This window comes from Phragmites australis, chromosome 4 (assembly GCF_958298935.1).
Source record: "Phragmites australis chromosome 4, lpPhrAust1.1, whole genome shotgun sequence".
Lineage (NCBI taxonomy): Eukaryota > Viridiplantae > Streptophyta > Magnoliopsida > Poales > Poaceae > Phragmites > Phragmites australis.
In genome coordinates this window covers 2,342,889-2,370,268 of record NC_084924.1, presented here as the reverse complement: position 1 = coordinate 2,370,268, position 27,380 = coordinate 2,342,889, and the positions used below count along the sequence as shown (strand labels likewise).

Genomic DNA, 27,380 nt, shown 5'->3' with positions numbered 1-27,380 from the left:
TAGCCTCAACAAATAGAGTTGACAAGCCCATAGTTACTAACGCTACAAGAAATTTAAATTCTATGGCAAAAATCTTAGCGGGGAAAATGTCATGCCTAGTGGTTGATTAGTAACGATTCAAGCGATTCTTCTTGATATTATATGTTTCTAATTTCGTCGTGTTCGACCTATAGGAAAGCAATTTCCCCAGCTAATTTTTTATTCCTTCTATAGTTCTATTTCATGCTCATCCCATAATCCTTCCCAGATCGAGTGAGGGTAGCATCGCTCACATACGGCTCTATCGTCCACAAGCTGATCAACGTCGGTTTCTCTCACTCCCTCGTAGCACCATACTTGAGTTGCTATCATTTATCTTGCCCCCGTTGTTGTATGCAGCGAGGAAGCTCAAGGAAATACGCGTTTCATATTGTTGTTAAAAGTTGTCTTCGCTCCAAGTTAGGAGTTGAATGTTCAAATTTGAGTTGAAAATTCCATATTTAAATTGTAACTTGCCTAAAATCTAAGTGAGAAGTTAAACTTTTATTCTATTCTGAGTTGAAAGCTATGGACCCATAGGTGAAAGTTGTTAATTTAAAGCATGGTAGTTTCATGTTGCTAGTGTTTACATTAAAATTTACTTTCTAGTTGAAAGAAGGAAAGAGACACAAGGGATCACATGTAAACTAAGAGGCGCGATGGCACCGGAGGGATAAAAAAATGATTTGGAAGTGTATTTTCGCTACCTAGTTAGCTTGTGTGTATCATGAAATAGCGCCCTTGAGAATATAATATATAATTCTCCAACCCACTAACACTTTCGCCTCTCCAACCGTTTTCCACTCTATACTACTCTATATTTTTTGGTCTCGTGAGTATTAAGCACCAACATTGTCTCCTATCTTATTCCGGTAAGTTGCCAAAGCTAATTCTACCGCCGCCAGCAACTCCACATTGTTTGCAACCGCCACGGCGCCACCTCTTGCAAAAACGAGTTAGGACTTCAAGCCCTCAGCACGCCTTTGTCCTCGCTGAATCATAGCTCACAAACTGCCCCCGAAAAGGACGAGAACTATTTGAATTTCAGTCTCTCTTTATTGTCTCCTTCAGTATCTTGTTCGCAAGGGGAGATCATCGCTTGCAACAGGTAACTTGTTTGTACCTCCTCTCTCTCTCACACACACACACTCACTATTCTGCTAACGTGCCAAGGGCATCAGAATTCTTCTCTAAAGAATATATTGCAAGGGATTTCAAATACGAACACACCACCAATTGTCCATATCATCTGAAGGACAGCCATCCTCTGATTCTCATGTCTTTTTAGAAAAAACAACATATTTGTTTCAGCTTATAGATTATGATTATAATTTATAAGTTAAAATAAATAAGCTGGATTATAAAAATTGAATTATACAATCTAACTCTTAAATTGTAACAATCAAGTAATCTATCTTTCACCAACTTCTACAGATTGTACCATCTAATTTTTACAATTCACAATCGGTAACCTGCTAATTACAATCCACAGCTAAAACAAACCAGCCTTTATACTTCCCAACTCACATCACATTTTTCTTGTCCAAGCAAAAGTCCTTTCTGGATAACAGTTCCAGAGAGTAAACATTACGAGCAAAGAAGCTTCATGGTACATGAAGATGGAAACAGAATATCGACTCATCATCTAATTTATCATGCTAGCATTCAATCTCCATCCCAACTGCAGAGCTTTCAGCATTAGTATATGACAATCATAACACACTCATTTACAATGAACCACATAGCCAACCGAAACTGATGGGTACAACAGGTAATGATAATTAAGTCAACATTTATACGGTCAACTAGTACAATCTGAATAAATCTGGTTCGCCAAGAGAGAAAAAAAGGTGGAAAGGAAACAGGCTCCTAGTGTACGAAAAATTGAATCTAACCTGCCCGTCAAATTCGAATGACAGCACTAACAGGGTAAAAACATTAAGCAGGTCGGCACTCAGCAGAACTTCCAGTGATTGTTGCAGTTTACGCATGTCACAAATGTCGTCATCGGTTCATCAGCACTCCGAGTCTGGAGCTGATAGTAAGTCGTTTTCCGCTGGCCACATCTGCCACACTTGAACTGATCGGTCGTTGCCTTTGGTGCTCCTCCACGCTCACAATCAAACAGAGCCTTCTCCTTGATCTGCTTATTCTCAAGCTTCCTTGCATCACTGGCCATCTCTTCGGGGGATATGTCCGGAAGCCTTTCAGGCCTCACTTGACCGATGAGAACCCTTCTCCGGAAATCAGTGTTGTTATCGGCCCTCAGGTTGAACATTATTGACCTGTATTTTGCCTTGTGAGCCCCGGTGGAACGTCCAAGCCTCTCAAATAACGCAGACTCCACTGTCACAGCAACTCTGAATGGGTCGCATGCGTCTACTTCATCTAACATGTTTCTCACTTCCTCTCGGTCGTCATCACTAGTCTCTCCAGAAACCTTTGAGAAGGCTTCAGCAAGTAGTTCCCGGATTTTATCTCGGGTAGCATCATTGCATTTGACAAGGGATGTCAGCTTAGGGGGTCCACTGCGGACAGAAGATGGCTTCTTTGTATCAGGAGTTCTACTAACTTCTTTGGAAACTCTCTCAACCTTCACAGATTGAGCTTTGGAATCATTACTAGCAACCTTATCAACTTTGACAGTATCAGGCTTCAGACCCCTAACATCCATGTCTCTTTTCTCAACCTTCGCACTTGCTGATGCAGAGTTCTTTTCAACCTTCATGGGCTGAGCCTTCTCAGCCCTTGCTGAAGAGTTATTTGATCTTTCATTCTCTGAGGTACCATTTTTCTTTCCTGTCTCTTCAAGAACAACCTTTTTCCAGTACCCAAAAAGGTCTGTCGCCACTTCCTGTATGCCTGAGTGAGGGTGCTTAGTAAGGTACCGAAGACGTTTGCCAACCTGACAAAAACAGAACATTAAATGTAAGAACTGCAGGCAAAATGGTAAAAAAAAAGGTTGTGGTCCTTGAAAAACAGTAACCAGGTTAAGAGAGAAAGCAGACATTCATGCACATAATTTTAATTGAGAATTCAATTCACGAAAATGAGCAAACATATTTAGCAAAAATATATAGGCCCTCAAAAGGAGACTTAATGCCCATAAATCAAAAGTGTTTTGCCAAGTTCTGGCTCTCAAATCCATGGGTGTTCCAAGGTCGAATGTTAGGTGTGATGGTATATGTAATTAGATATGCTTTGCACAAAAAGAAGATAAAAAAGTTCAAACTTTGAATTAAGTAGCTTCCTAAATTATAGTTAACGTTACTGAAAAAAGAACAATATTAGACACAATAAAATGTTCACATGTCCCACAAGCTTTCCCGCCAAATTAGCGAACTATGGAAGTCACCATTTTCACTCTTCTTTTCTGAAATTATTAAAACTAGATTCCGCAGATAAGTTGTCAAATCTCACACGCTTTTCCTGCCAAATCAGAATCCAGGCTACCACCAGAACCAAAACAAGCCATTGTGCATTCTTTCTCTTCGACAGTAGTTAAATTACATTACTAAATCACACAAAACTAGAAGAAAGTTGATGCCTGGCACACCATTGTTCGCAAAATTCCCGTCAAAAACAAACAAAAACAAAAAAATGTGATCTAGTCTTATATAGATCAGAAAGGAGTTGACCAATCTCAGCAACTCGGATGGAAACTGCAGCACGTTGTATATCTATCTATCAGGTAAAAACTGCATCGTTTCACAAATCCCAGCCACCTGGCGTCGTCCCTACACTGAAAACCCTCTGACAAATACATCAAATTGAACCAGAAAAGGGGAAACCATATCATCTTTCCATCCACCTCCAATAACAACAAGAACCCCCAAGATCTAATTCCAATCAAAGGCCGTAAATTTGACGAACCGTCGCCTTAAAAAGGGAAAACAAAAATCCTTCCCAAACATCCCGTAAATTTGACGAACCAAACGGATCAAAAATGTACAGAAAACCCAAATTCGATGCGACAAGGCCTATCTCGCCCACAACTAGATTGCTGCCGCCGCACGCATCCACAGGAAAACGACACGACAAAAGGACACGGATGGATTTCATAGTAACCGAAAAAATCGGATGGGGCAGCCGCTGACCTGCGTGGAGACGAGGACGTCGGTGTTGACGTGGATGGCGCGCAGCCGCCGCAGCGCATCGAGGCACCGGTCGGCCTCTGGCGAGTCGTCCTCCCCGGCCGCCGCGTCGGCCGCCTTCTTGGCCGCCTCGAACGTCTCCAGTAGCTCCCTCTCCATGGCGGCGGCGCGGCCCGGCGAGATCAAAACCCTAGCTCCGCGCCGCCGTATCTCTCTACCTTCTGCGTGGCGTGGAGGTCGAGGAGAGAGAAAAGAGGTTGGATTTTGGGGGAGGGGAGAGCTTTATAGCAGGCGGGCGGCTCACGGCGCGAGCGGCTGTCAGAGGCCGCCGTTGATTCGGAGGCGGATTCTTCTGGAACGGCACGGATCGGACGGCCTAGGGGACGCCACGTCACTGGTGCTCGGTATTCAGCTGTTGTCTGATAGGACTTCACCGGTGTTGCGTGCGTCTTTTCTTCGTTCCGCAGAAGCGGCAGCTGAACTGTAAACAGAGCATCCCTGAATGCTTGATCTAAAAGGGGCAAAGTGTTCAATCTCTAACCATTTCTTCCCTTCACCTTTCATTCATGTAAACCTCTGATCCCACACAACTACCTGATACAGGCACCAAAATGGTAGGGTACTGAAGTGGTAGCTTGCAAAAGTTTGCAAGGAGATTTGACATCAGATGCTATCACCAAAACATGATATATGCTCACTGAATGATTATTTGACATAAAGAAACATTTCTTTGATCTTGCTCACAAGAATGTGTCTCCTACACAAAGGGACAAAGAAAATCTAATCTGAATTTAGCATGTAACATCGGCCGCTTCTACATGAATTTGGAGCAGTGTTTCAGGTATTGCAAGGGACTAAGGGGCGACCAGTGTATCATGGCCTGCTTTGTACCTTATAACCAGTTCGTATTTTGGGCGTTGTTTGAGACCATGGAACAAGACCCATTGCCATCAGCAACCTTTGCCAAGGAACGGTATTGTAACTTCACACTCTCTGCGTCGTCTAAAGTCTTCACTACATACCTGTTATATGCACGCAGCATATCAATAGAAAAAGGACACTGGTTCAAGATAGTCATATAAGCATTGTGCTTAATTCAGGTAGGAATATCAGGCTACGAGTGAAATGTTTCTAACCATCCATTTAAGCACTGTGCTGTCACAACTGCTACACGTCCCACAAATCGTTCCGGTGTCCTCTTATTTCCCTGAGAAGATGACCTAGTTATCGTGAAAAGAAAAAAACAGACAGATAGTTGACTAAGCAGATAAAATACCTTGATTATGACCCGGTCGAAGACAGCAAAAGGAAAGTGAACACTTTTACCTCTAGAAAGGTCAGTTGGATTTTGATCGTCATTGCCACATTTGTCCTCATGTAGAGAATGAGTTTTTCAACATGTAACACATACAGTTGCCAAAGTTGAAGGTTAATTGATAAGCTGGAAAAGGGTATATACCTGTTCAAGGCACTCTCTTCTTTTTTTCAATGCTTTTGCTGACTCTTTTTCACGTTTAAATGCCTGAACTGCAAGGCGAAGAGCTGAAAGCATGTACAAAATGAGAAACTGGGGCTAAAAATATAGAATGGAAACTAAAATATATAAATATATGTGAAACGCAATGATTTCTCCAAGAAGGCTAAAAGAAGACTTCCAAATGCATTTAGAAATGACAGATATACATGATAGACTGCATGAATGATCAGGAAGATTCACCCAATTGCCTACATCACTCCTGGAAAGTGATGTCATACATAACATGGACTCAGAGAACGAAGAAACAAAAAGCCTGCCTGACCCTCATTTCAAGAGAAAAATATATATTCAACCAACGGGTATCAATTTACAAAAGACGCATATATCTTTGAACTTTAATCTTCAAGTATGACAATTTACCAAATTAATCAGCCTCATGCAAAAAAGCTCACACGCACAATAGAACAAATCCTTTTATATCTTAGTGTTTCACACTAAGAATTCAAATCCATACTTTGGTCTTAAAAAAGAAAATCAAATCCATACCCAAGTTAGGTCGAATCGAAGCCTTGGTAATTGGCTGACCACATTTGCCACAAGCTTTCTGCATATCATGGAACAGAAACTGACCTATGTCATTTTCACATGCATATGAATTTCACAACATCACTATTTAAGTAGTTATTTATCAGGCTTTCCGTTTTCCAGGCTCCAATAATGTGTATCATTGCAAACTAAAGCTTACCCAATATGTTATTCATGCTGGAAACAAGTCGATGAATGCAAAGCAACATCATTATCTCCCATAATCCCAGATATCAGTTTTCTCCGTGTAGAGCATATACTCAGTGAACGGAAAAGGAAGTGTTGGATGCTTTGTATTATATAAGTTATTAAGTTCTTAAAGCGCAGTGTTATTACTCCCGAAAAGGAAGAAAAAGAATGTCATGCCTATTAGTGGATATGGCAGAAGCAAGGCTGTATAAGCATTGAGCAATGTACAAGGGAAGGTACTATCCTTCAAAGCTGCAACTAAATAATGTAACGAAACTGGAGCTAAGAAAGTCTCGACACTAACAACCCACAGGAGTAGGTACAAGCAGGATGCAAAAAGGAAAGAAGCTACATTTTGACGATCAAGAGCCAAAAGTATCAGGGGTTAAGGATCCTTTGACAGACCATTCTGTAGATATGCTGCATTCCACTACTTCCATATGAATGGCCACAAGATAGAATCATTGCATCATCCATGAGAACACCTCTGCAATTTTAGATGGAGGGAGATGAATGAAATGAGATGTTCAGAGTTCCTTTTTTTCCTTAAGAAGTAATGCTTCTATATCACAAGCAAAACTTATTTGGTTATGAGAAAATTGCAGTGGTAAACATGACCAACAAACATTTTAAGGCCAGAGGCAAAAACAAGCATATCATGAATGAGTGGGCACAAGCATAATTTAAAGTACATACAGTGCCATACAATGGTAGCTGGCACTTGATATGAGCATTGTAGCAGTCTCAATTTTAGATTGTGCTGCGTCACTACACTACAAAGTGGATGAACAAGGTGAAAAGGCCAAGTTTTCTTTAATACAAAAAACTAAACTTTCAATAGAACAGCAAAGGTCTTTTCCCTCAAAAAAAAATTGTTTTCAGGTACCTACGTCAACGGATCAGAGAGGTGTGCTCTCAGAAGGTCCCAATAGCTGGATGCAGGACCCCCCTCTCTTCCTCCGATAACTCCGTATCCATTCTCCACCCTCGTCTCCCTGGGAATAGTGCCAGGTTCATCCCCTCCAGACGAAGTGCGCCCATATTGCTCTGTAACACGGTCATATAAACGGCTGTGCTGCTGCCATTGCTGCCCCTCTTGGATGTGACTCGATCCGTTCTCCCCACTCATCACTGCCCGGCCGATTCCTAGTGTATGAATCAGCAAGCAGCAATGATCACCTTCATCCAGATATACAAAAATCTCGAATCCTAGCTGGGAAACTGGGAAATAGAGGCAAGTTCACTACTCAGAATCCACCATGAACCTAGCTTAATCATGGACGTGCACGAGTTAGGCTTAATCATTCCACGCCTACAAGCAGAAGAATTCATTCTACTAGTAAGAGCTGAAGGCCTGAAGCCTCTGCTGAAACCCTAAATTCACCTGGAGAGGAGGAGGCGCACCGCTGCTGCGAGCCGCTGTCGTCGTCCATGCTGCCCTCGTCTTCTTCGACCTCCTCCTCGCCGCCGGAGGTGGCGGGCGGGTGGTGCTGCCCGAGGAAGGGGCCGGCGGCGCGGGAGGGGAAGTGGGCCGCGATGGGGAAGGGAAAGGGGAAGGACAAGAGCGCCCTCCTCGACGAGGAGGCTGCGCAGTTGACCCCCGGAGGAGACGCCATGGCGCGCGGCAGGAGTCGGAGAGCAGTGGGGACGGGAACGGCGTGGTTTGCATGCGGTGGATTTGGTCAGTGGTCACTAATTGAGTTACATTTCGATAAAATATTACGCCTCTTTAGTGACACATGAGATCATTTATATCAATAACATATGGATTAAAATGATAAATCTTTAAAACACAGCTAAGTTAGTGGCAACACTAGACAAAATTGAGAAACACCGGTCTCGTCGAAATTGAGGAATTTACAGTTTCACATGAAATTCCCAGTTCCAAACAGTCACCCGGTAAAGTATGGGCAATATATATTACCTTTAACCATCAGCAAGATTCTATGAAAAATATGGTGATATGAAAATACTTACAGAATTATTTATATTACTTTTCATGTGGCAAATACAAAATACTTTTATCCATACTTTGTGGTTGATTGTATGTATTTAAAACTCCAAGTAAAATAGAACGGATATAGCCGTCATCCCTGCAGGTGTTTATTTGATATCAGGATTGCTATTAGTTGCCATTGCAATGGCGCCAAACATGTAGCGAAGAGGATAAAATCGCCCAAAGACAGACTTTGACAGGTTATGGTAAAGCAGCTGCGAGCTATACATAACTTGCATAAGTTACACTTGAACTTTCTTCTGTATCATCAATACAACAGCTACTCTACACTGAACAAGATCCCTCTTGTATTACGCGTAACCTAGGCTAGCATCTTTACAGCACCAAAGGTAACGTCTCAGGGCATGGCATCATGCCCTCCCATTGCTTGCCTTCTTTGAGGCGAAGAGATGGCGGACGACCGAGAACTTGCTTGTCGCTCGTGAAACGAGAGAGGAGCCAGAGGAACTCCTACTGCTCAGGGACGACCTCGTTTCTTCTGATTCCTCATCTTCATTTGATTCTGAAGATGGTGGTGGAGGTATTGTCATGAAGAAAGTTTCAAGCATTCGGATGATCTGGCTGAAGCTGGGTCGCATGCCAGGATCCTCGACCCAGCATGATTGAACTATGAACACAAGCTCCTGGGGGGTCTCCTCGGGGAGAGGTGGGCGCTTTTGCTGTTGTCATAAACAAGAGAAAATATAGTTCACATCAGTAAACTGCAATCCAAAACATCAGTATACCGCAACTGCATAATAATTTCGAAAATGGTTATGAGATACGAGTTTATGTTTAACGATTACCAGAGAAAAGTGGAGAGATTGTTAAAGAAAGGTGTTATTGTTATGTATACCAGTTGGATTATGCTATGATATATGTTCCTACGAAACACTAGTATCAACTATCAAGAGATGTTGACACCTGATTCTTCAATTTTAAACCATGAATATGTGGTGAAACAAACCCCACCGACTAGTAGTCATCATGACAGAGGGCTAACAAGAATGTGAAATTCTTAAACTTCCTTCCATGAAAACATAAAATCTAAAACAATCCTTCCTTGGAGTCGATTCTTGGGCATTTCATCTTTAAAAAATTTAGCCTTCACCATTTAGGCAACAAAGCAAGTCTTTCAGCAAAGACTTTAAACAAACAAGCATCAACAATTTCTTTAGAAGTAGCAGGTAGTAACAGGCTAGCAGCTTTGTCCACAAAAGGAGGCATTACTAACTTGTTGCAAGTATGGATAGCAATACTTTCAGACTTACCTGAAAAGCAGCAGCATATGCAGCCTGTAGATTCGACATGCCTTCGAATGGCATTTTATTGGTCAACAATTCCCACAAAACAATGCCAAAGCTGTACACATCCACTTTATTTGTGTAATGCTTTTTCTCGCCGCGCCTAAGTGTGACAGTGCTGTATAACTGCAAGATCACATGAAGAAAAAACATGAGCTACGCTTTGTAATTGCATAGATCAGTACTGGAGCATCCAATTTTCTATTAAATAGAAGGTTCCAAAGCCATGACAAAAAGATACAGCTAGCATATTACTGCAAGAGTAGGATTGTTATTTTGGCTTCAATATGTAATTTTACTAGCTTTTAGCTAATGCAGAAATAGTAGTTTACAACCTCTGGGGCCATCCACCGGTAAGTCCCAGTTTCAGCTGTCATCATTTCGGTCACGGTTTCTTCACGTGCAAGTCCAAAGTCAGTAAGTTTCAGCTTCTTACGATTTGCTGTAAGCAATAAATTATCTGCACAAAGAGCTAGATAATAAGCATAAAGAACTTAAAGCAAGTAAGCAACATAGAAAGCATAACTACTGGAGCAACCAAGAAGGTAAAGGAAGCAAATCAAAAGACTAAAGAGATTGCAAGGTAAACAGCTCGAAGTAGAACCATGTGCAGGAAAGTAAAGCTGATGCTGATGTAGACTTGGGAATATTCAGATGCATATCCCGTAGATCTTACAATAAATAGGGAAAATGACAGCACAGAATTAGAGGTACAGCACCTCTGAATGACTACAGATAATCTTTGAATGACTACAAGACCATACTTTGGCACACAACATGCTAAGATCTTAAATAAAAGCTGCAACCGACCATAACATATCAGGACACTATGGAATGTGTTTTTTGTTAAATCAATGGAAAAGAAACTTATTGTATGTGTTAAAGAAAAAAAGTAAAAGTGTACACTGCCAGAAGTCAAACAGCCTGAGCATCCTTACCAGGTTTCAGGTCTCTATGTATTATGCCATTGGCATGTAAACATTCCATTGCATGAGCTATGTCTAGTGCATAGCTGATTGCAGTGTGTGTATCTAGTTGGCTAGGCCGAATGCTGTTCAGGTAATTTTTCAGTGACATCCCTGGTAGTAGTTCACTAACAATCACCATCAGTGGTTCCTTGCAAGCTCCAATGAACTGCAGGAGTGCATAAATTGGTGTGAGAAAAGGTCAAAAAGATATCGACGATTTAGTTAGCCACATAAGTGTCATTCAGGCCAGGAAGTACCTTCACAAGATTCTCATGTCTCACTTTGCACATCATATTTACTTCTCGAATGAAACGAGCTTCGAGTGTTGCTTTTTCTTCAACAGTACTGCCACGGTTAAGAACCTTTATCGCTACAATTTGATCACCATACCTATCCAAAGCATACAAGGAAAAATCAATTACGGATATGAATTAAAATATACTTATAGGCAGATGAAAAACAAACTGAAGTTTTATGGCATCAACATGAAGAGTTAAACGACATGAGTCTCCTCATGTGACGAGAATGTCATATAAATTTGTAATGATAATAACAGCGTTGCTGAATAGGCAAGCATGTTAGAGATCCTTGGAGGTCTACTGCCATCATGAATAACATTTGTTCGGAGATCCTGAAGGATGGCACAGCTCATGACTAATGAAAATATCCTTCTGCCTATTAAACTCTCAAAACAATATTGGAAGCCTGAAGTCTGAAGCGGGTATCAGTCATGACTTTGTGCAATACTATGACTCGTGGAGGTAGGGGATGCACCTCAAGGATTCAGGTACCCTGAGAAACTTAATAATTCAAAGCATAACCATTACTCTTTTTTAATTTTTGCAAGGGTCTAGTGCATAACGCCCATTTAATTCGACAAGAGCTAGCAAGCAACTAGAGCAGAGACTTCAATTTCGGCGCAATTGATACAAGTAATTATGACTTATAGCACAAGCATATGAAAAATTAGGCACCGGTATGCGTGTCTCAAAAGCCTATTTACTTACTTCCCCTTGTAGACCTTCCCATGAGCTCCCTCCCCAATCTTGTCCCCAACGAACAGCATCTTGGGATCAACAAGCAACTTCCTATCGATCCAGGACGCCGGTGCTGTGGCATCCGAGCACCGTGCCGGCGCCACCAAATCATCAGCCGCGACCTTGCTGGGCCGCGGCCGCCTGAACTCCTCGCTGCCGCTGCTGCCGGAGTGCCCGTCGCTGCCGCTGCTCATCGTGTCTGGCCGCACGCGACGCGCCGCCGCTGCCACGGAGGGAACGACGGTGTCGGGGTCCGCGAACTTGCAGGACAGACGAGGCATTAACACGAACACCCCGCGCGAACGCCGAGACAGCCGGAGCCCCAATCCGTGCGCCTCGCGCTCATAGAGTGCGCGGAGGTCATCAGGAATCGAACCACCGGGGGCACTCCGAGGCACAAATTTTCACATCCACTAAATTTTGCAGCCGCGTGCTGAACACAAGACGGTGATGTTTTTGGATTATTATTTTTTTGGCACAAAAACCGCACAGAAAAGAACCGATATCGAGATAAAAAAAACTAAAAAACAGCGAAAATCACAACAAAAAGGAACGATTTTCCCCAAAGAAACTGAGCGAAAGCAGGCGATTTCGAGCTCAAAAATGGAATTTTTTCCAACAAAATTCACGACTGAAGGCGGAACCCTAACCCTAGAGGAGGCGGATGCGATTTGGTGCGGCTTCGGCGTGGGGTTGGGCGGTCGTCGTCGTCACTCGTCGTGCTGGGGAGGAAAGGTTGTGGGGAGAAGGTATCGGGGAAGCACAGCCGCAGTGGGCAGCTTTTATAGAAGAAGCTCGTTCGACTAAAGCAAAGCCAAAGCAGGAAAGGAGCGAGGGGAGTGGAACTGTGGAAGCAGCCGGTAGGTGTACTGCCATGCCTCCCCGTGTTTGTACCACAGATTCTGCCCATGCTCAAAATATCTATCTCTACCCAAGATCTGCTGCAGTTGGTGCTCCATGTGGATGTGGGATGGAATTCTTTTTTAAATTTTTTATGGACTTATTTTCAGGAAAAGAATAATTTAGTGATGTCTTATTAGACGAAGGATACAACTCTTGGGTGATTTAAAGCGAAGATAATAATATGATAGAGATAACACGTTAGTAATAATATGTAAAGCTGCAATAATGATATAGGAGAAAAGATAATGATAGTTGCAGAAAGAATACACTGGTAATATCATGTAAAGATGTGTAGATGAAGATGGAAATAAAATATAGAAAACATATGCCGTAGATAAAGTTAAGATATAAGTCGTAGATTTCGTGTCACGTTATTGAATAACTCAAGAACCACTTTTAGGTTTGGATATGCTCCAATTATGTTAAAGTTAAGTATACTTCAAGGTTATATCATATTCAAGCTAAAACTACAAAGTCATAACTAACCGACTGTATTACTTCATATTACAATGTATATATAACTCATGATTTTAATGTACAACATTGTTATCAAATAAAAAAAGCATTTCGACTGACAAGTAAACCAGTGAAAATAATTAGAATTAGCTTGAGAAACCTAACAGGACATCTTTTGTCCGTGTACTAGTACATAGTTAGGAGCTAAAACACTATCTAAAAAGTAATATTTCACTAGCTCCTCCAACTGAACATATTTACCGTTGGTATTTCACTTAAACATGTACAACAACACACAAGGTTCAACCGCGGGGGCACTTGTACGGTGGACCATTAGCCAAATCCCTTTGGAAAGAATTAAATACAGCTGCACTTGTGCTATCTATGGCTGCTCAGTGCGCGTATTTGACTGACTGTTACGGCGACGGCTCCTCGACATCACTCGCGTCGCGTGCCCTCCCCTCATTTTTTTATTTTAATATTTTAATTTTTCAAATTTAACTAATTTAGATGATTATTTGAAAAAATAACAATAAGTGTCTATCGCCGGTTGAAAATGCGACAGCCGCACTTTTTTAAACTTGTCACTTGTCGCCCTTCCAAATAATCATATTGTCCTTATAACAGGCCACGGACATCAATTCATACTATTTTTTAAATGAACGACTAAAATTATTAAATTTTAAATTTTAAAATATAAAAATAAAAAATTCCCTCCCCTTCCCTAGCACGGCGGGGCCCGCGCGACTCCACGTGGTTTTGAGCCGTCCCCCCTGCCGTCCCCATCCTCTTTTCCCGCAGCGCACTTGGCCAACGGAAACGCCGTTCACGCGGAATCCTTTGGCCCTCCTTCATCGCCCACCCCCGTTTCGTCGTTGTCCGTCGCTCGCGTCGCAGGAATTCGTCGCCGATTCAAAGGCTTCCTCGCCGTGCGGACTCGGCTGCGTTCCCGCGACCGGCGAGCGAGCGAGAGAGCGCCCCGGAGCTCACGCACGGCCCGTGCTCCGCCCGCCGCCCCTGCCAATTCACATGCAGATTGCACGACAAATTGATGGCCCTTTTTTTTCTTTGCAAGAATATACATAGGCCTCAACGGATTGGCAGATGCAGATCATATCCACTCTCCGTGTTCACACGCGCAAAATTCAACGTACCGATGCGGAACACGTGACACGAGCCGACGCATAAAAACGAGCCGTGCGCATCTAGATGGTCCTGCTCGCCTAAATCATGCGACGTGTCAGTTGTTGGCGGCCCGGTTCGCCGGGAGGGAGAGAAAAAGGGAAATCGCTCCACACGGTCAACCAGACGTCCAGACCCTCTGCGTAGCTTTAAAAGTCGTGCAGGAGGAGTTGAGCTGAAGGCTGAAGCTCGTCACGTCACTCGCCAGGTCGCGATCCCTTGTTGCTCTACGACTTCTCCAAATGTACGGTATGCCCCCATCCAATTGTGTTTTGGGGCTAGGGGTACGTTTGAATCGTATCAAGTCTTGCCCTGCTAAGTCTTTATTGTGTTAAATACTTGACGGACGTTTTTTTCCCTACAGTTTGTCTAAGTACGGACAAGAAAATGTAATACGAGGACTGAGCGAGCTAAAACTTGGTATCACTCCAAACAACGCCAACGGAGCCTGAATGAGCTAATATTTGACGGGACCATCATTGGCTACCATCCAAATATGCAGTTTTATTTAGTAAAGTTATGTCAACAAACGGTTCTACTAAGCAAAGTTTGTCAGGCCCCATTTGAAATAGAGTAAGTTTCATGGATTCAAGTAGATCTGATGCGATTTCATGGCTTGCATGCTATGACGATTGAGATGCTAAAAATATAACATAGTTCTGTAACAGTGGAAGCATATGAATGCATTGTGCGTAGCTCCTTAAGTGGGCTAAGATGTGTTAGAAATACCCTAGAATAGTACAGTCTAGTTGGAGGGAAAAATTAGGGTCGATTGTTCATGGTTTCGCCTAGGCTTCCAAACTACCTGCATCTTTAGCCCTTCTCCTCCTCTATATCTAGGAACCCGTCGTATGAAGAGGAGGAGCGAGGTCATGTCTTTCTCGTAGATTTACTAGTAGAATTTATTTTCCTCTAATAAATGTATGGTTTGCTAGAGTTTCTCGTGATGGTTGCGATAGTGCAATGATACGTAGAATTAGATTCATTCAACTTTTTATCCATGTGATGGCACCATCATCAACAATAGCAACTTTGGCAAAGCTTTTCTCCATCTCTTTTGCAGTAGGGTTGAAGGAATACATTATCCCCTCGCACGATTTGTTGTTCTGGGTCAACAACTTCATTGTCATTAACCACATATCTTTCAACGACGACACGACTGGTGTTCGTTCAAAATCTTAGAAGCGTCTTAATAGTGAATTCAATGTGTTGGCTATTATGACTATCCAAGGGTTGGTGTTTTTCATCAGAGTTGGTACAATGTTTTAATTTCGGTTTTGACAATCTACTTTAATTTTGGTTTCAACAATCTGCTTCACTCAGCTGCTGCAGATCGAGATAAAGAACAACAAAGGTTACCAGAGGTGAAGAAAAGGGTCTAGTTGTGTTATCTTTGTATTTTTTTTATTTCTCATACGCCTCTTAAGTAATATAGGGATGTATTTCTTCCGATTTAATATAAGTTCAACCCCATTAGCAGGAAAAGACCATAAAAAGTCTAACCTACCAATTACCACCTAACACTTCAAACAACGACCAACGAATCTAGACTCTAAGCTAGCTAGCCACGTTCCTAACAAGCCTAATAATTACCTAAACAAGCACCAATCTTGCCCAAATCAAGGTTGAAGTCTCGCTCGCCACCCCTTGGAATTTTTAATTACTTGTCATATATGTGATCAGGTCGCCGCTACGTAATAACCATACTACACTCCATTACTCCACAGAAAAACTAACTAAAGTACAACCTCGAGATGCCATGTTTTTAAGTTATTCACAGCCATCGGATCAGGCACATCACCAGTTCATTTCTATTTCCCGCACTGAAGCTGAACGCCTAGATGTACAAGACTTCTCTGAATATTCGATGTTATTGATACCATCACCTATTATTAACTTGAGTCATAAATGAACGTTGTTTGGATATTGATATGGTCACAACATACTATTTTGACAACTAATTTCTAGTATAAACTATATGCAAAATTCAACAAAATTTTAATATTATGAAACTACTATTTAAGACAAATCTAGCTATATCTTTTTCAAAAGTTCATTCGAAATATTAAAAACACATTGATGATCGAAGTTTAAACATGTTGACTATATACAAGTCAAAACAACATTGTTTGTGACTGGAGATAGTACTTGCTAAATCATATACATGTGCACGAATTTGATAAGCGTCTATATATGGCTTGCAAGTAAGTGAACATATGTTAGTGTCTGTCTGTAGGACAAGGAATCTTAGGGCCTGTTTGGCAGAGCTTCTCCTGATTCAAATTCTCTAAAGAAATTGATTCTCTGAGGAAGTGATTCTGTGGCTGAAAGTGATTCTTATTGATTCTCTAGGATAAACTCTATAAATCAGGAGAATCAGCGTGGTCAGCTCCTCAGGAGAAACTACTTTTTTCAGCTCCTCAGATTCTAGTTCATTTCAGTGAATCAGGAGAAGTGATTCACTCAGGGAGCTAAAGCCAAATTCTGCCGTTTGGCAGAGCTCCTCCAGATTCAGCTTCTGAGCTGAATCTGGAGGAGCTCTGCCAAACGAGCCCTTAATGTTTTGCAGGTATAATTAACTCTTAAAAAAATTTGAGACCTTAATTAACTATCAGATAGAGAAGAAAAAAAGAAAAGAAAATCTCAACTAGCAGAAAAATAGTTATTTCAGATACGTATTATGATGCTACAGCGGGTGGTGTGATGGACCGATGGCTGATATGTGAGGGGCTAAGATCCAAAATCTTGGAGTAACGTATGGTGCTAAACCTGACCTTACTAGTGATGTAAGGGATGTAAACGTGTACTTAATGAGTAGTTCTATGATATTATTTTTTAAAAATCTTAATTTAATTAGGTGTGATGAATCTTTAGTTTTTTTAGTTTTAGATCACCTATTGACTAAAAAATACAAAACTTGTATCCTAGACCTTACACAACCAATAAAACCCAATGATTGTGCTCCAAAAAGTGTGCAAGGAAAATATGGAGGCGCATAGCCATCCCTCTTCTCTCTCCACAAACAACACAAGATTGTATGGAACTTTATGCAATCAGACAAGGCTGCCTGCACCTGTTTTTGTGTGCCTCTTCAAATTATGCTTGCTCCATCTCCAATCACTGGGTCGGTCTTCTAGCTTGTGCTCCTCTAAATCCTATCCATCCACGCCTTTTGCTTTGATACTATATGCTGAAGAGAAGGAGCTCTCAGGAAAGGTCAGGTCAGCTGATCAGTGGAGTATATTATAAGCATGAGCTTATGGTTTAAACCTGAAGTTTGGTTTGGTAGGAGGTCACTGTCGTGCACCTCTTTTTTTTTATCTCGCTACTACTCTCTCTAATCATAAATAATATTGTTTTGGATAAGGCAAGATAAGGCAAGATCTCTAATGTATAATTTTAGTTATTATTTTCAATTAGAATATATTTATAAAATCTATTAAATATGTAATATTATAAAAATATTTTTCAAGACAAATCTACATGTATGATTTAAATGTTTCTAAACTAAATATTTTGAAAGCTATTGTTAATTAAAGTTTTAAAAATTTGACAAATCTTTTCCAAAACCACACATGTTTATAACGGAAGGGAGTATATTTCACAAGTGACAAGCATATTGTGAATCAGTCACTTCTCGTTTCCTTTTTTCTTTTCACAACGTGAGGTGAGGTGAGGTGAGGTGTGGGTGCGGCGTCACCACTCACATCTGCTGCCTGGTTCCTGCACTGTGGTCGAATGTATCTTCGCATTATTGGAGCTCCTTTCCGGAGGACAATGGACAAAGCAGTTGTCTCTAGCTAGTTCCTTGGCGTCACTACCGCGCGTCTTGTCTTGTCGAGTAGGGTGGAGGGCAAGAATGTGGGCATGATGATCTGGGAATGACACTTTGAGTTTGGTGCCGCAATCCTTGCAAAAAACTTCCACGGATCTGCCAGAATGTTAGAATTCCAGACATGTAGGAATATGACAGAAAACAGTTCAATTATTGCAAAAGATCTTAAAAAAAAACCTACCGCCTTTGAAGCAAACCTTCATTTCGGCGGCGAGGTACATGAACCATCACCTCCCCTACCCCACCGAAAAAAAGTAGAATCACAGGGCAAGAAATGGAAAAGGAAATTCTCGTAAAGAAAAAAAGGAAAGAAAACCCTCAAACTAAAATACGTTTGGTTGGGGGTAATTGGTGAGAGAGAATGAGAGTTTACAGACAAGAGATTAAAAATCTCTTTTTTTTTTGTTTAGTGTGAATGGGAGTATTGGTGGGATGGAGTATTGTGGATGGATTCCTACCGATTTCTTTACAGGAAGAGGGGTGATAATTAGTTGAGAGTCGTGTCTTTATTAAAAATGATTATATTTTTATCGTTTATCATTCTTATGTTTTAACTCCCACTTCTAAGCTCACCAATCAAATAGTGGAAAAGTATCCTATCTTAAACTCTCTCTTAACTTCCATCACAAGCCAGAACAATAGACTATGACTAAAGATCTGTTTGGTAGAGCTTTTCTTGATCCAAATTCTCTGTGGGAAATGATTCTCTGGAGGAAATAATTATGTGGCTGAAAGTGATTTCTAAAATAAAATATATTGAGAAAGTGATTCTGTACGGAAAGTGAATCATGGGAAGCTGTTTTTTTCAGCTCTCCAGCTTCTAATTCATTTCAGAGAATCACTCTTACAGTTTCCACTAAGAGAACTAAAAATTTAAAGCTACTGTTTGACAAAGCTCTCTTAATTCTAATAAAAAACTGCTCTAAAAACTCTACTAAATAAACCTAAAAATCCAACTCTCACTCATCTTCCTGCTCCAACTCCCTACTCCAATTCCCATGGCTAGCCAAACCCGCTGCAAACAGTCTAAATTAGGGGCTGTTTGGTTTTAGCTCACGCCTGCCCTGTTAAACGCTGAGCGAGTCAATAGCGAAGGAATTAGTTATTTAACAGTAGACGAGCCAACTGTTAGTGTCCATCCAAACGACCATAGGAGCAGGATCAACGCCAATTATTTGGCAGGGTGAGCGCCGGCTTCAACCCAAACACCCCTTACTTTTCTTTCAGCAGTTGGGCTAAACTATCCGGGCTGCACTCCGCAACTCTGGACGCTACAGTACCGAAGTTTATGGGCCTAAATAGGCTAAACGAATCAACAGTCTGCGGCCCATGAACAGCTCACGGCCCAACAAGCCCAATAGGGTTCGCGGTCCCGAAGCACTACAAAAACCCTCGACCCGTCGCCTCCCCACCCCTACTCGCGCCGCCGTTGCAGCTCTCCGCGAACCCTAGCCTCCTCCCTCTCCTCCGCGGCGGCTTCGAGCTTCCCTCAGCCATGGTAAGCTCCCCGGAACCCTAGATTCCGATCTCTCTTCATCTCGTCTCTCTCCCCCTCTCATCTCACCGTTGTTGGTCGTGGTGGGCGCAGACGTTCAAGCGGAGGAATGGCGGGCGCAACAAGCACGGGCGCGGCCACGTCAAGTACATCCGCTGCTCTAACTGCGCCAAGTGCTGCCCCAAGGTATAGCCTCCTCCCCGTTCCCTGCAGCGTGGTTGTTTCTGATCGATGGGTAGAATTTGTTTCAGTATTAGAGGATGTTGTAGCAGGAGCAAGTTCTAGGGTATGGTCGCATGTATTCGTTGGCCGCGTGGGCATGTGGCGATTAAGATGGATAGCTTTGTGATTGCTAGGCTGGTTGGGTATATCTCTGGGATCGGGTAATTGAGTATAACTCTTGTAAGGTACTAGAGGTGTTTTTACATTATGAATGAGATATGGTGAGATCTGTGTATATCCCAGTGGGAGTTCTGGCTCGCTTTTAGTTACAGTGGTGAAAGTTTGTGCATTCTATAGATGCCTTTATCAACATCTTAGTGATGTGAGTGTACCTGGGAATTTTTTGATAGTCTGATTTCCCTTATTCCTGCTAAGAGATTTTAGAATATTGTTATTTGATAGTAGTGGATATTTGGTCTCAGAACGTAGTGGTGGATGCTTTAAATTTGGATGTGCAGACATCATCTTGAACCAATTTTGCAACATTCGTGCTTGTCTGTTTTGGATTCATGTGCATATGCTATAGATGATATTTGACATTGGGATTCTTTTGCTTACAGGACAAGGCTATCAAGCGGTTCTTGGTGAGGAACATTGTTGAGCAGGCTGCTGTGAGAGATGTGCAAGAGGCTTGTGTGCATGATGGTACTATAGCTCTTGTCAATTCTTTAATTAGTTTGATTGTGGGTTGCATGGTGAAAACATCTCATTACTATGTTCATTTTCCCAGGATATGTTCTTCCGAAGCTGTATGCAAAGGTGCATCACTGTGTCTCTTGTGCAATCCATGCTCACATTGTACGAGTTCGCTCTCGGGAGAACAGGAGGAACCGTGAGCCTCCGCAGCGCTTCAGGCGCAGGGTATAAATTGAACCCCTTGCTTCTCTTTATATGTAAATTAGGTCTTGATTTCCTTTTGCTGAGCTTGAAGCTTGTTGCCTTATACTGCTGGCAGTCGTAATTGCACCACGTTTAATTGTTTAATTTGACTACTTGGTCTCAGTGCTATGTTATTGTCGCTTTTATAGGCGTTGCATTCCTTGTGTATATGTTGCAATGGATGCGTCAACGAAAGCGTAGATGAACATGTGTTGGTGCATTGCAGGCTTATGTGTGATGACTGATTCCTGCTTTAGTCATCATTTCCGGATTGCACACATCTGTGAAATAAGATTTCCATACACTTTTACATTTGGGTAGTTGGCACAACTTGCTAGAATGGATGTTCTTTACGTTATTTTTATGTAGACAACCCTTTTCCTGTTGAGTTTCATTGTTGGTACGTGCACCACATGTTTTGTGTAGGGTGTACGTGATAAACACATTGGAGGACTGCGCGTTTGCCCCATTGGCTACTGTCAAATGCCTTTGGGACGAACTGGTCCCTGATATTTGATAATCATCTCCTTCACTTTGTCTGCTAAAACCTTTGCATTTTTAGCTGATCATTTATGGATGAGATATCTCAAGTCTCAAATTGAAAAATATACAGTCCTGCAAACTGTATTTGGTCGATTTGCTAGATATGTAGCTAGAGTGCTAGTGTTGATGTTCAAACTTGTGAACTTCATTTGCTTAATGCTTACTAGTATTGCCATTTGCTTTGATGATCATCTTTGTGCTAGTTTGGTGATTAAGCTGTTTTAGAGCTTGTTCACTAATTGTTCTGTTTTTTATTGTGCCATCAGGATGATGGCCCGAGGCCAGGACAAGGGGGCCCACCACGCCCAGGTGGTGGTGCACCTCCCGCAGCTGCTGCTGCCGCTCCTCGCACCTAAGTTCAGGAATGTGTTTTCAGGACTTAGATTTCGTCACCGATGGGATAATAGACTATTCTCTTTTGAGAAAGCAACGTTGCTGTATCCAGTTGATGTTAAATTTTCTTTGGCACTATTTGTGGTTTGGTCTATATTTTCACAATCACCGTGTTAGTGTTTTGCCTGAATACTTCTATAATGTGATGTGGAACTGTTGGATGCTGTCAGATGCAAATGCATTTAGTATCGTATTTGCTGTTCTTTGTTGTGCGGCATGGTGCCATAGTGGTCCGTTTTTCTCTACGACGATGCTGGTGTTCTGCATTGGAGAGCCATACTGATTTTGCATTGGACACTGGCTATGCTGGTCTTGTGCTGACCTCGCTTTTGGAAATACATTTTGTGCTAGCTCAATTATTAATTGTATTTTGTGGAGGTCTGAATAAACTCATCTCATGTTTAGGCAGGGTAAGTCTAATCTCAACTATATAAAACTGTCCAATTTCTAACTAATCAAGATATTATCTAGTTTCGGTATAAATAGTAGCTATCTGTTTTTTTACTGGGAGAGGGTTTGATTGGGATTGTTTAAGCAATTCCTGTTATCGTCAATTCGAATCTATCAAAGAGTGAATAAAACACTTTATCGAAACCTTTTATGATAAGTTTCTCCGGAGCTAGGAAGTTTCTATTTCACGATATTAGGATCATTTGATGGATTTCCTTATCCTACATGGGTGCGTGCTCAGAGAATACAAATAGGAATTTATAAATAAAAAAAAGAACTTCGTAGCATCTTATTACCAGTTATAGATATAGTATCTATTTTACTAAAGAAAATAATGAAGAAATTATGAGAAAAATTAGCGAAATCTTCTTCCTTTATAGATACGATATCATTCCCGATATATTTGGTGACACATTCATAACATATTCATCTCTCTATATAAGTGTGTATTTAATATTATTACGTTTAATATTTATGTATTTAGTGGTGGTGAGCGAGTTATGGTTCGGTTTTGGTGTGGGTCTGGGGCTGCCTGTATTCGGTAGGTAGGTGACCACGGCTGGATCACAACTAATTATGTTGGACGTGGCTCGTCGCCACCGCTATTCAGCATGAAGGCAAAGCCACTCCATTCTCTCAACCATGAGTTGGGACTTGGGAGGTAGATGACCTCTTCGAGGAAGCCAGGAATCTCGCATGAAGCCAGGAACAATTACATACACGAGGCAGAATAACACCAGGGTAAGCTTGTGCCGTATGTAATGAATTATTTCATGGAATTCGAGTTCAGTGGTACAAATTGAAAGAACAGCTAATGTCTGGAGCTCTATGTATCATGAGACAAGTGCAATCACATTTACAAAATGTGATATCTGCATGGCATGATGTGTTCCAAGAGAAAATTGTTTACTCTGAATCCGAGCCAAACTAGGAACGCATCAACGCTTTAACCCTATGTTTGTTTAATCCCCAGTCAGCAGAGACCAAAATGCTGTCAGCCTTGCTATGGTTTGATGAAGCGTGCTAGTTTTCCAAGCACACCTCTCAGGTTGCGTATGCCAGCTCCTGTTTTAGAGCTCACCATCATCTACGCCAAATACCATCAAATCAGATGATAATAAACACAATGTGTTTCACCAAAGAGCAAAGAGTGCACAGTTGATAAAAGAAATGAAGACAAAAGCTCACCACTGGGTTTACTGCTGACTTATTCTTCTTTAGGCTCTGCAGTTGAGAGTATGCGTGATTCTGTTAGGTAATAAACCGAAAATGTGCATGAGAGAAGCATATGGAATAGGGAGAAAACCTCTTGAATTTCCCTAGCACGGCGAGCGACGTCTATTGGGAAAACTAAATCAGTCTTGGTCAGTACAATCTGGTATGGTGTCTTGTGTCTACAGAGTGGCAAATTTGGAAATGTCAATTACAGAAACGAAGGTGACATCAGTTTAAATGTAGTCCAAGAACGTAACTAAATGCTTTGAGAAAATTGAAACATGCATCATGACAACGAATTATTCTCATTTCAGTGACTATGATGTACTTGCTTCACAATCATGCAAAAACACAAACTGTTTGAAACTGGAATAAACATGAAAAGAGATAGTGTATTTGAATGAAAAGCCCAATAAAGGCACACCTTTCCATTAAATCCACAAGCTCATAGTCCAATGGTTTCATTCCACGTTTAGTGTGCACAAGCAGGCACACTCTTTCTAGGCCAACCCTGGTTGAAACATACTCCTTCACCTACAAATTCCAACGGTGGTTTTAAGAATTACGAATAACAGGGATCAACTGATGCAGAATGCAGCATTACAAGATTAATTTCAAGCCTACTCTTCAGATGGAAAGGTACTTACAAGCTCTTGCCATGACTCTTTAACTTCATCTTTTGCATAAGCAAAACCATATCCAGGTAAATCAACAAGGCATAACTTTGATGCAAGCCGAAAGAAATTTATACTCTGCAATTAAGTAGTGCAAATAAATGAATGAAAAATAAGCACCCACAATTAATTAGAAGAATATAAGAAACACCCTGCTGGCTTATCTGATCTTCACACAGTTTCATTGCGCCATACCTGAGTAAGTCCTGGCTTATCTGATGTTCGCACAATACCCCACTGTCTTGTTAGTGCATTAAGTAGTGAAGATTTCCCAACATTTGATACACCTAATACTTCAGTGAGTTAACAAACCGAAACATTTGATACACCTAAAATATCATAAGTACAATATTTTTTATTTTTGTTTCCTTAAGTTACCTGCGAATGCTATCTCTGGAATTGTAGGAGGAGGGAATGATGAAGAGATCTTTGCAGCGGCAAAGAATTCCAACTTATTTCTGAACACCTGTTTATAGTTATATGGGAACAACTATTACAAAACTTAGCTTGAAATCCACACAACAAGAAACAAGACATCTTAAACTATAGGATACCAGATGCGGCTGTATAACCATTCAAGAGAAAAGTAGAAGACACTTTTCTTGCACTGATTATATAGCACTGTTCTTACACTTTCTTCTATGTGGTCACGTTCTGTGTTGGTTGAGAAGGGAACATTATCCAAGGGAGCAGAAATCTTGACGTTGTAGCCAGCATTTTTTATCTCATTTAGACGCCTACGACCTAGTAGCTGCAAACAACAGTAAGATGCTGTCACATATCCAGCCATAGGGGGAGAGAAGGTTGAGAGGAGGCAATCGTGTGTACATTATCTTCCACATATGAAAGAATTGAGGAACTTGGATGTATAGCACGGAACTTAGCATTTATAGACATTTCAGTCTCTTCAGGTGCACACTTCACCAGAACCTTCTCTGCATTGGAAACTTTAAAAAAGGAAAAAAAGGGAGAAGGAACGTAACAAAAGCATGAGATTACAGATTAGAAATAGATCTTTTTCCAAAGATCAAAAGTGTACAGATAAATAAAAAATGGAAGCAAGTAGACACATACTTTTTGTTTTCATAACTCAGAAGTTCAGGAACAAATTTCATATTGATAAGTGCTAACTCAGCCACACTCCCAAATAAAAATGAAAGTATGGATAGATACTTCCAAAAGGGGAAATAACCTAGACTAATGCAACCAGACCATTTTGTAAGAGGCTCCAGTGTGTAGGCACTCTCCTCCGAATTTCTTCAAATATCCCTTATTTAAAAAAAATTGGAAAGAGCTGTTGTCACATCATATGTATATTTCATTTTATTTTATACATAGGTACAAGGAAGTTCAATATTATACAAGGATGCACAAATTTCCTTTTGCCTGGCCTTAATACCCTTATTCAGAAATTAAGAAGTATCACGTGTGTTGCTACATTTGGGGATATGAAGTACAACACAATCTCCAGGGGCAGAGCAAGAAAACATCCATGAATGAGGTCAGGTTTCATTTGGCATGAAGCACCAGAATGAAAAAAAAAAAGTATGCACAAATGCAACGAGCACTAAAATTAAGCCTAGTCGCCTGAAACATTTTTTCAAAAATAAGACAGAATACGCACCATCCTTTTTAGGAGGAGAATCATCAATTCGCTTGTTTGAAGTGTCGTAAGGATCTAGTTTCATTCGCTTTCTCTTCTTAGGAGGAGTAGGATCCTCAGAGTCAGGAACTATATCCTTCTTAGCAGGCTTTATTTTCCTCCCAGTCCGGTCCAGCACTCGAGTAAGACGATGGCGAGGCTTCTCTTCTTCAGTAATATGACCTGAGTCATCTGACTTCTTGCTATCTGCAACTTCCTCATCCAAACTAACTTCTTTAGCACCAACCTTTTTACGTCTGACTTCTGTAGATTCATCAAACTTCTTCCCTTTGGATGCCCCGACGTTCTTACGAAACACCGAACAACCATTGACACCTCTACTAAAGTCGGAAACCTTGCTGGTACTCCTTTTTCCTGAGCGCATGTCATCCTCATACAAACTTTGAGACTTCAATCTATCACCATTTCCAGGAGAAACCTTATGACGTGATATGGTGGAAGCGCTCTTTCTGGTAAGCTTTGGTTTAGAAGATGGCCCATTCTTGCCATTGCCATCCCACGAGTCATCATCGCCCTTCCTTTTCCTCTTGCCAACCCCAGAGACATTCGTCCTCAGACCCCCTCGTGGTACTCCCTCGCTCCGATTCCTCCTTGGTCCTGCATTTCCTTGGCGCCCTTTCTGTTCTTCTCCCTTGTCCCTCTTGCTCCAACCGGCAAGCCTAGTACCTTTCCCTTTGGCATCTTCTCTACTGTCGCTCTTCCTTCCACTGGCGCTCCCACCGCTGCCCCAATTCCTCTTGCCACCAGGGGCAGACTTCATGTAGGGCATTGGGGTTCAACTGAACCCCTAAACAATTCTCGGAAATGTAAATTGCGCCTGCAACTCGGGCAACAAGTCCTTATGGTTTCAAAGCAGATTGATCTTGCGCTCCGGACGAACAAATACCTAATCGAACCATGGATTGATGGATTAGATTGTTAGAGTACCAAGAAGCAAAGGAATCCGCAACAAACTGCATGGAGAGGAAGAAAAAAAATGGATTTGACTGGGAAAACAACCAGCCCCTAGAACAAGGGAATCCATCCAAACAAGCTAAAGTTTGCTTACCAACAGAAGCCGCAGTCAGTTCAGGGTCGGAAAGATCTCACCCCTCGCCAGTCCAGTACCAGGAGAGGGCGCGGAAGCGGGAGCGGTGGCAAAGCCTATCGACGAAAGAAGACTTCGGTGGAAAAGGAGCCCCCGGACTGCTGTGTCCTGCCGCCTGCGGTGAGGTCGCCGACGACGAGGCACGGCAAACCGTGAGGGTGGAAGGTCGCGTCCCCGCCGCCGCCGGTGAGGTTTCCAGTGCTCTGCTCTCTTAAACCCTTCCCGGCTCGGCTATGGCCCACATGCCATACGCATACATCCACAGGCCGAAGCCCAATTAACTAGGTCTCTCCACTGGTCCTATGACGGCCCAACTCGCTGCCCAGTCCCGTTTACAACGGAACTTTTTTATTTTTATTTTTTTAAATAAAAATGTAAATATATGCGTTCGTTTTGAAAAGTTATAAATCTAGGCTCATGTTGGAGATGTCGCCCTTCCGATGAGAATATTTCATTCCAATGCACTTCTAATGACTATTTTGATATTGTTTTGAATTTTGAGTGCATTACAACGTAATATTTAAAAATAAATTAAACTTTTCATTGTTCCTATAGCATGTCGCCTTTCCAACAGAAGATAGGAATCTATATTTTTAATTGTTCAAAATGGACGTATATATTTACAATTTTTTATTTTAAAAAATAAAAATAAAAATAAAAGTAAAAAAAGAATTTCTTTACAACGTGCGGAAATTCTCCGATCCTGGAAATGAGC

General features: G+C 41.6%; 5 protein-coding genes and 1 non-coding gene across 23 annotated transcripts; 2 read left to right on the top strand and 4 right to left on the bottom strand.

Annotated features, from left to right (window-relative positions):
* Nucleotides 1–1,790: 1,790 nt before the first annotated feature.
* On the bottom strand, nt 1,791–4,284 carry LOC133915162 (transcription elongation factor TFIIS). Its single transcript, XM_062358216.1, has 2 exons — nt 4,116–4,284; nt 1,791–2,923 (listed from the first exon to the last, which is right to left on the bottom strand). Exons 1-2 carry the CDS (start codon nt 4,269–4,271, stop codon nt 1,973–1,975), a joined length of 1,107 nt encoding a protein of 368 aa, XP_062214200.1. The 5' UTR covers nt 4,272–4,284; the 3' UTR covers nt 1,791–1,972.
* A 169-nt stretch (nt 4,285–4,453) lies between these two features.
* Nucleotides 4,454–8,316, bottom strand: LOC133915161 (U-box domain-containing protein 62-like). 18 transcript variants are annotated; one of them, XR_009909303.1, is made up of 10 exons: nt 7,768–8,283; nt 7,254–7,584; nt 6,769–6,850; nt 6,136–6,193; nt 5,572–5,654; nt 5,389–5,484; nt 5,249–5,319; nt 5,004–5,134; nt 4,655–4,706; nt 4,490–4,574 (listed from the first exon to the last, which is right to left on the bottom strand). XR_009909303.1 is itself a non-coding variant. In XM_062358206.1 (10 exons), the coding sequence occupies exons 1-9, from the start codon at nt 8,030–8,032 to the stop codon at nt 5,005–5,007; spliced, it is 1,059 nt and encodes a 352-aa protein (XP_062214190.1). In that variant the 5' UTR covers nt 8,033–8,282; the 3' UTR covers nt 4,567–4,706; nt 5,004. The 18 variants fall into 18 exon arrangements, 16 of the variants coding, with proteins under 16 accessions (XP_062214187.1, XP_062214185.1, XP_062214190.1 ...); XM_062358206.1 differs by adding an exon at nt 7,611–7,628 and having other exon boundaries at nt 4,567–4,706; nt 7,254–7,509; nt 7,768–8,282; XM_062358211.1 differs by adding an exon at nt 7,611–7,628 and having other exon boundaries at nt 4,567–4,706; nt 7,254–7,509; nt 7,748–8,078.
* A 219-nt stretch (nt 8,317–8,535) lies between these two features.
* LOC133915160 (serine/threonine/tyrosine-protein kinase HT1-like) lies at nt 8,536–12,492 on the bottom strand. Its single transcript, XM_062358197.1, has 6 exons — nt 11,639–12,492; nt 10,889–11,021; nt 10,602–10,797; nt 9,999–10,123; nt 9,631–9,789; nt 8,536–9,039 (listed from the first exon to the last, which is right to left on the bottom strand). The coding sequence occupies exons 1-6, from the start codon at nt 11,947–11,949 to the stop codon at nt 8,731–8,733; spliced, it is 1,233 nt and encodes a 410-aa protein (XP_062214181.1). The 5' UTR covers nt 11,950–12,492; the 3' UTR covers nt 8,536–8,730.
* Nucleotides 12,493–19,423: 6,931 nt separating this feature from the next.
* LOC133915159 (small ribosomal subunit protein eS26-like) lies at nt 19,424–21,778 on the top strand. The gene is made up of 5 exons (XM_062358196.1): nt 19,424–19,542; nt 19,633–19,725; nt 20,322–20,406; nt 20,492–20,622; nt 21,450–21,778. The coding sequence occupies exons 1-5, from the start codon at nt 19,540–19,542 to the stop codon at nt 21,537–21,539; spliced, it is 402 nt and encodes a 133-aa protein (XP_062214180.1). The 5' UTR covers nt 19,424–19,539; the 3' UTR covers nt 21,540–21,778.
* On the top strand, nt 21,124–21,227 carry LOC133917185 (small nucleolar RNA snoR99). The gene has a single exon (XR_009909595.1). It is a non-coding gene; the product is annotated as a small nucleolar RNA snoR99 (small nucleolar RNA).
* Nucleotides 21,779–22,757: 979 nt separating the features above from the next.
* LOC133915156 (uncharacterized) lies at nt 22,758–26,905 on the bottom strand. The gene is made up of 11 exons (XM_062358195.1): nt 26,627–26,905; nt 25,540–26,464; nt 24,744–24,862; nt 24,547–24,666; nt 24,294–24,381; nt 24,111–24,202; nt 23,889–23,993; nt 23,666–23,775; nt 23,333–23,420; nt 23,215–23,250; nt 22,758–23,113 (listed from the first exon to the last, which is right to left on the bottom strand). Exons 2-11 carry the CDS (start codon nt 26,345–26,347, stop codon nt 23,030–23,032), a joined length of 1,650 nt encoding a protein of 549 aa, XP_062214179.1. The 5' UTR covers nt 26,348–26,464; nt 26,627–26,905; the 3' UTR covers nt 22,758–23,029.
* Nucleotides 26,906–27,380: the final 475 nt, after the last annotated feature.

Coding starts and splice junctions, on each gene's coding strand:
- LOC133915162 (XM_062358216.1), bottom strand. CDS start 4,271: ATGGAGAGGGAGCTACTGGAGACGTTCGAGGCGGCCAAGAAGGCGGCC. Junction 2,924..4,115: donor ACGTCCTCGTCTCCACGCAG/GTCAGCGGCTGC, acceptor TGTTTTTGTCAG/GTTGGCAAACGTCTTCGGTA.
- LOC133915161 (XM_062358203.1), bottom strand. CDS start 8,032: ATGCAAACCACGCCGTTCCCGTCCCCACTGCTCTCCGACTCCTGCCGC. Junction 6,851..7,253: donor CACCTCTCTGATCCGTTGAC/GTAGGTACCTGA, acceptor CTAAAATTGCAG/AGGTGTTCTCATGGATGATG. Junction 5,135..5,248: donor GCACAGTGCTTAAATGGATG/GTTAGAAACATT, acceptor TGCATATAACAG/GTATGTAGTGAAGACTTTAG.
- LOC133915160 (XM_062358197.1), bottom strand. CDS start 11,949: ATGCCTCGTCTGTCCTGCAAGTTCGCGGACCCCGACACCGTCGTTCCC. Junction 11,022..11,638: donor GGGAAGGTCTACAAGGGGAA/GTAAGTAAATAG, acceptor TGCTTTGGATAG/GTATGGTGATCAAATTGTAG. Junction 9,790..9,998: donor ACCGGTGGATGGCCCCAGAG/GTTGTAAACTAC, acceptor GTGATCTTGCAG/TTATACAGCACTGTCACACT.
- LOC133915159 (XM_062358196.1), top strand. Junction 19,726..20,321: donor GCGCCAAGTGCTGCCCCAAG/GTATAGCCTCCT, acceptor TTTTGCTTACAG/GACAAGGCTATCAAGCGGTT. Junction 20,407..20,491: donor AGAGGCTTGTGTGCATGATG/GTACTATAGCTC, acceptor TCATTTTCCCAG/GATATGTTCTTCCGAAGCTG.
- LOC133915156 (XM_062358195.1), bottom strand. CDS start 26,347: ATGCCCTACATGAAGTCTGCCCCTGGTGGCAAGAGGAATTGGGGCAGC. Junction 24,203..24,293: donor TCCAGAGATAGCATTCGCAG/GTAACTTAAGGA, acceptor CTGAAGTATTAG/GTGTATCAAATGTTGGGAAA. Junction 23,776..23,888: donor AAGAGTCATGGCAAGAGCTT/GTAAGTACCTTT, acceptor TGGAATTTGTAG/GTGAAGGAGTATGTTTCAAC.